Genomic DNA, 7396 nt, shown 5'->3' on the forward strand with positions numbered 1-7396 from the left:
TTCGGCTGTTGATTGCTCATTAGTTGAGTTGTTGTCTCTTTGACACATTACCCATTTCCATTTTCAACTTTATATTACGAAAACATTCAGTGGACGTGGCAATGTACTTCCAAACATCATCTTTATCAAGTGTTATTAGATAATTCACACATACTGTGGATTCATCAATATTCGTTGAATACTAATTTTCGTCGATTTCGTGGGTACAGTATTCAACGAACTACAGATTTTCTAAAGGAATGTATCCAGACTTTGACAAAACCACGAAATTGAATATGCACGATTATGCAAGTTTTCCTCAATCCATGAAAATTGGTACGGACGAAAATAAACTAATCCACAGTAGTGTATGATATACTCTCAGTGTTTTTTCGGACAGCACATCAACCATGTGAGTAGGCTATTTTACTTAATGTTTTTGACTCATGAAAATGCATTATTTTATCTCTTTGATATTCATTGATGTTTTTTGTTTTATCTTTTTATAAACAAGACTGTATCTTAAAATAAACCTGATTCTAAACGACACAAGTATTTTTCTATTTACTTTACTATTTTCGTTGAATAACTTTGACACATATCCCAACCTTTGGTATGTATTGAGATCATCTTCACCTCAAGCTGATTTATGCCTTTACCTTTTTAAATGAAAAAGATAAGTACAATGATAAAACAGTATTGCTTATTTGTTTTGTACTAAATCGATATTGTATCATAGCGTGGTCTGCAAAATAAAATTAACGGTACATATTTCGAATATAACCATGCCCTCAATAATTATTACGACTAAAAGAATCCACATTCAGTTGGGTTTTCCGTTTTATAAAGTTTAGTAAACAGTACGTGATTCCAAATATAGACAAGGAAGACAATGTCATCTCTTAAGTGGTATACATAATCCAAAGTAATAGAAAAGAGTAAGTATAAACCTAGTTAGATTATTTTCTCACGTTTTATTAAACTAGAAAATTATTTGATGGTTCATGCATCTATGATATATTGGTATGTATAGTTTTTTCCTAATGATTTTATTTATGTACGAATACATTATCTTAATATTTTAAAGCTCTATCTTTAGTTTTTTAGGTTACATTTGCAAGATTGCAACATCTAGCAGATAGAGACATATTGGTTGTATGTTACAGCCTTTTAACTCCTTTATTTCGGGTGAATGCAATTCCCTCATTTTTAATTTTTAATCTTCGTTTGCCTTGTTTACGTTTGTACGAGATTACAATACTGATTAACTTCTTTTGCTTTAAATTATAACCGATAAGTTAAACGACTAGTTGTTTGGATGTTTGTTATATAAGAAGATTTTCAACTATCTGCTCAATATTGTAGTTAATGTAAGGCAATTCTTTTTGTCATAAACGTGAGTTCTTTTATATTCATGTCTTTCGATATTTTTTGTTTGTTTTGTTAACCATTATCTTTTCATCTCCTTCATTTCCAACAATTGCACGGTAAAATCAATAAAAGAGACACAACAGAAAAGCAACAGACCGAGGTATAAAATCCTGTACAGCCGTTGTGATAATATTTTTAAATGCAAAAACATTCTATTAATTACCCTACCATTTTTCTCACAAATGACGTATAATTAGATATAACACATAATTTGAAATGATTTTTAACACCATAACTTGATTTATAATCTTTAGCGAAATCATGTTGCCTTTTATCGATATGCGATGCATTTCAGCTGAATTACCTAACAACATACTTGTCGAGAAAATACAGAACGACAACGTAATAGTTATCAAAGGTACCAGGATTATAATTTGGTACGCCAGACGCGCGTTTCGTCAACATAAGACTCATCAGTGACGCTCATATCAAAATATTTATAAAGCCAAACAAGTACAAAGTTGAAATGTCGTTTGTTCGTGTGTTCCAGGTTTGGGAAAGGTTGACACGTTTGACCCCGCTACTCTTATATATGTGCTTGTCTCAAATCAAGATACAATAATTCAATGTTTGTCGTTGGTGGTTTCCTTATTTTTATTAACTGTTTTCACATAAGCCAGACAGTCTATTGTTATTCGCAGATACTCATAGCTTACTATAAGGTGTTAGCTTGGTAATTGTTGGAGGTTTAACATACACATACTAACATCTGAGTCAGTTGGTATCTAGTCAGATAGATGTCTCATTGGCATCATACAATTACGCTGGTGTATTATGGCCATCGTTTTTTATCTCGGAATTATCAACTTAATCTTGGAATTGTGAATCTTACAATTCCAACATTAAACTTGGGAATGGCAACTTTAATCATAAATCATCCACTTAAATCTTGGCATTAACAACCTTTATCTTGAAATAATCAACCTTAATTTTCAAAGATTAAAGGTAATTTTCAAAGATTAAAGTTAACAATGCAGAGATTAAAGTTGACAATGTAAAGAATAAAGTTGACAATGCAAAGAATAAAGTAGACAATTTCAAAGAAAAAAATAATATTAATAAAAGGGATGGCATAATACGCTTTTGTATACCATATCTTCTTTTTCGAATTCTCATTGTTCTTATCAACATAACGCAGATTAAAACTATTAAAAAGCAGTCACCATGATCAGACACGTTTGTACCTTATCATTATGTGTTTATCACAAGCAAAAACCCCTAGCCGTATTTGGCACAACCTTTTTCAACTTTTGATCCCCAGAGCTGTACAACTTTGTCCCCCCTTTTTTGACTTTCGAACTGTTATATCTGGGCGTCACTGGTAAGTCTTGTTTGGACGAGGCGCGTTTTTGACGTAATGTATTTAAAACCTGATGCCTTTTGTTATCTATTATTCATGTGTTTCTATGCCTAATACGTTCTGCTATTCGTTTGTATTGTAGTCCTGTATTATTATGTTGTCATTTTAATGTTATATTTAACAATGCCATCAAAGTGCGAGGTTTGGCATGCCACAAAAGGTTCAAACCACCATGTTTTTCTTTAAAAATGTCCTGTACCAAGTCAGGAAAATGGCCATTGTTATATCATAGTTCGTTTCTGTGTGTGTAACATTTTTACGTTGTGTTTCCGTTGTGTCGTTTGTTTTCTCCTATTTTTGAGTGTGAATTCACATTACTATAAGACGTGTCACGGTACTTTTCTATCCCAAATTCATGTATTTGGTTTTGATGTTATATTGGTTATTCTCATCGGATGTTGTCTAATGCTTAGTCCGTTGCTGTGTGTGTTACATTTTAATGTTGTGTCGTTGTTCTCCTCTAATATTTAATGCGTTTCCCTCAGTTTTAGTTTGTTACCCCGATTTTGTTTTTTGTCCATAGATTTATGAGTTTTGAACAGCGGTATACTACTGTTGCCTTTATTTGTCCATTTAAAAAAGGAATTAACGGCTTTCATTTGATATTGCATGTTCAAGATCGTTTTAACATAAGCCATTTTTTTAATTGACAAAATGGATGTTTAAAAATATATTACACATCCATGTTCAAACGAGAATAGGGCATAACATGAACAAAATAATTCTTAGTTTGAAGAAAACACATGTACTGCCACAATGTATCGACTTGATATATAAAAAAATAATACTATGTTTGGGATAGATATAATTTATAAATGGTTGTAAATACATGTCCAACGTTATTGATGTGTTGTTTTTTTTCTGCAGGTCATGATTTCTCATAGAGGATGTGTCATCATGTTATTTCTTCTAATCATCAAGTTTGAATGTGCAAGTACGTGTATGTCTAGTGCTCCTGAAGAATGTCCTAAGACGTTTTGCAAATGTCAAAAGAAGTCGAATGGGAAAGCCGTGTGTTCCGGGCGATCTTTAAATTACATTCCAAGACTTCCAAAATATATTCGGTCTGTTATATTCACAAATACAAGTATCAGAGTAATAGACAAATGTGGATTGGTCAATTTAACATTTCATCAAATAGAGAAAATAAACTTTACTGGTAATGATTTACACAGTATTGACAAGGACGCATTTCTAAATTTGACTTTCCTAGCTTCGCTAATTGTATCATCGGAACCTCATTTGAATGTTTCTGTCCTTAAATTATCTTTTCAGAGTTTTCCGAGGAACAAGCTTTCTGAGTTGCGCCTTACTTTTAATCATTGGAAATCCCTTCCAAGAGATATGTTCAACAATGCTCATGTAAGCAATGTTAGGCATTTGTTTTTGCAAGCTAATAGCTTTACGTATTTCAACTTTACGACATTTAAATCCATGACCCGTTTACGAGATATATCTCTTTCCAATAACTCAATAAGTCATGTTTCGTTAACTAAGTTGACTTCACTAACCAAATTAGATATGAGTTCAAATCAGCTTTCAAAAGTTCCAACATTCTGTGGAAGAAACAACACTAGTTTTTTTCCTTACTTAAATATAATAATTTTAAGTCGTAACAAAATTGGATTTCTTGGACTCAAATCATTCCACTGTTTACCCCGACTTTCAAAGTTATACTTGGATTATACATACATTGGTAGACTTCAAGACAATGTTTTTGCCTCTCTTCCATCGTTACGAACGTTACATTTGCTTAAAACCGGTAACCCTTTAAGATTTATTTCACAAAACGCGTTCAATAGTTCTTCATTAGAGACTTTGATTTTACAAGGATCGCACTTTCGCTTTGACAAACAGGGCAGATACATTGCAAACAGAATCTTTGCTTCTTGTCCAAATCTACAACACTTGGATCTCACAGACAACTATATGACGTCTGATGAATCAACATTCCAAACGATTTTTCGGCCGCTGAGAAAATTACAAAAATTATTTCTCTCATCAACTAGGATAGTAAGTCTGCCAACAAATGTTTTTACACATATGAAATTGCTTCAGGAATTACATTTAAATAACAATGGAATAAATTTCTGGAACAACAGTTATCGCATATTCGGTAATATGACATCAATGAAATTTCTAAATTTAAAACAAAACTATATATCTGTCATAAATGAAACCAGCTTCCCAGATGACCTTTTGTCCAGACTAGAAGTATTAAATCTAGCTCGTAATCCTTTTTCGTGTATTTGCGACCAAATGTGGTTCCGAAACTGGATTCAACAGAATGGTTCGATTTTAAAGGAGTATCCAAATCAATACAAATGCAGACATCCCAATAATATGAATGGAATAGTATTAAGAGATTACAAACCTACAGTCAAAATGTGCAATCCATGGAATCCTCTGTATACTATAGCAATTGTCATGGGAATGGTTGTTCTATCGTTCATCGCTGTTGGTTCTATCGCTGCAAAGTGTCAGGGCAATATTAAGAACTATATATATTTATTACGCGTATATCACAATCGGAAACAGGGATATATCCCTCTTGACAGTGAAGAGGATTACGAATATCACGCTTTTGTTGTGTATTGCGATAACGATAGGAAATGGGTTCACAACGATCTCTTAAACAAGCTTGAAAATGAAGAAGGATTACAACTCTGTATTCACCATAGAAATTTCATTGTAGGAGATTCTATTAGTGTAAATGTTGACAATTTCCTTAAGAAGTCATGGAAAGTTTTAGTTATTGTATCGAACAATTTCGCACAAAGTGAATGGTGTCAGTGGGAGGTAGATGTTGTACAAGAGAGACGCCGACGCCAAGGGAAAGAAGTCATAGTTCCTATCATACTAGATACCATTGACTCAAAACATATGACTAGTCAATTACGTACATTACTGGATAGTACACCCTCCTTAAGGTACCGTGCCGGTGTAGGGTCAGAACTATTCTGGAAAGTTTTATTAGAGAGTTTAAGAAAACCACTTGGACATCCACCAACCTCTTTACTTTATTCAGGAATTAATCATCCAAGCTTTAATGGTCAAACAAGAGTCTCACCTGAGACTGAACCACCTACCTGGTGAAAATGTAACAGTCTACAAACAAGGGATAATTTAGTCTTAGATGCATGATTTTTGTATTAGTTGTAAGTGGCTTTGGACTAGCTGTCAGATAGCTGCGAGTACTCTCAGATCTGTTCCTAGTGTCTTTTTGTTGTTGGGATGTACACGTACCCGGCCATGTCTACTTGTCTTTCTTTCCATCTGATAAGTTAAGCCTTTTTCAACTGATTTTTATAGTCCGTTCTTGTGTGGTACTGTTATACCACTGTCCTAGGTTAGGGGAGTTGGGATCCCGCTAACAAGTTTAACTCCGTCACATTATGTATGTATGTGACTGTCCCAAGTCAGGAGTCTGTTATTCAGTGGTTGTCGTTTGTTTATGTGTTACATATTTGTTTTTCGTTCATTTTTTGTACATAAATAAGGTCGTTAGTTTTCTCGTTTCAATTGTTTTACATTTTCATTTCGGGGCCTTTTAGGTGTCAGACCACCAATTACTCCCTCCAATTTAGAACGTATGTAAAAGTAGCCCTACTCTGACACAAAATAGTGCTTTTGATGTCCTTGTTTACTTAAACTAACCAACAAATTTGCAGAAATGAAACTTTTTGTGAAAGAGAAATATATCTAGATCATTTTGAGCCAAAATTTACTTGTCTATGAGTTTGCATTAAAAATTGAGGATTAATGCGCTCCATAGTATACTAGTTTTAGATTTCCAGAAAACCAGGTTTTGTTTCGAGGTACCTCTGTTTGAAGGTCAGTTATTTTGTTAGAAGGCTTTAAAGGTATGGTGAAAATTGGCATGTAGAAAGCTGATACATGTACAATTAAGGATATACCTGGTTTCTATGAAGTTAAACTTAAGGTAAAATATTTAGAAAGCTGTGAAAATTGCAAAATTTGGTTGAACAGATAGGGATTTTTAATTGGTGGTCTGACACCTTTATAACTGACTATGCGGTATGGCCTTTGCTGAAGGCCGTAAAGTGACCTACAGTTGTTTATTGCTGTGTCATTTTGGTCTCTTGTGGACGGTTGTCTCATTGGCAATCATACCACATCTTCTTTTTTATACTTAAATTGCACAAAGTATTTATTGTTTTGAGTCCTGGTCATAATTTCATTTGGTATTAACTTAGCTTTTATAGTTATTGAGATAAGAACTATAAACTGTAAACATATCAACTTAAAATCGATTTTTCAAAGACAATTCCAAAACAGATTTCAAGATTTTCTGAAATTTTTAAAGTAGATAGATCCTTAAGTTTAAAAAAAAGCCAAAATCTGCCACATCAGTTACAATCCATTATTTCAGCAGGGAAAATAACTATAATTAAGAGGCAGTTTTAGAGAATGTCAAAACATTGTCAAAATTGATTAAATAAAATTGCGAATGAAAAAAAATGATTCGTCAAAGAGACAACAACGACCAAAGAACAGACACTTTACATTCTAGGATAAAATCTAAATACTTTTTGGAAATGTTATCAGGAAGTTAGAATGGGCGATTACCAGTTTTATCTTGCTTCGAAAAAACCAATAACCGCC

At 33.2% G+C, this 7396-nt stretch overlaps 1 protein-coding gene across 1 annotated transcript; it reads left to right on the forward strand.

Annotated features, from left to right (window-relative positions):
• Positions 1–737: 737 nt before the first annotated feature.
• LOC143085517 (toll-like receptor 6) lies at positions 738–6287 on the forward strand. Its single transcript, XM_076261903.1, has 2 exons — positions 738–917; positions 3638–6287. The coding sequence occupies exon 2, from the start codon at positions 3641–3643 to the stop codon at positions 5864–5866; it is 2226 nt and encodes a 741-aa protein (XP_076118018.1). The 5' UTR covers positions 738–917; positions 3638–3640; the 3' UTR covers positions 5867–6287.
• The last annotated feature ends 1109 nt before the right edge of the window (positions 6288–7396 follow it).

The sequence above is a fragment of the Mytilus galloprovincialis genome, chromosome 8, assembly GCF_965363235.1.
Source record: "Mytilus galloprovincialis chromosome 8, xbMytGall1.hap1.1, whole genome shotgun sequence".
NCBI classification, from domain to species: domain Eukaryota; kingdom Metazoa; phylum Mollusca; class Bivalvia; order Mytilida; family Mytilidae; genus Mytilus; species Mytilus galloprovincialis.

What these genes read in the sequence shown, in the direction of transcription:
- LOC143085517 (XM_076261903.1), top strand. Translation starts at nt 3,641, where the DNA reads ATGATTTCTCATAGAGGATGTGTCATCATGTTATTTCTTCTAATCATC.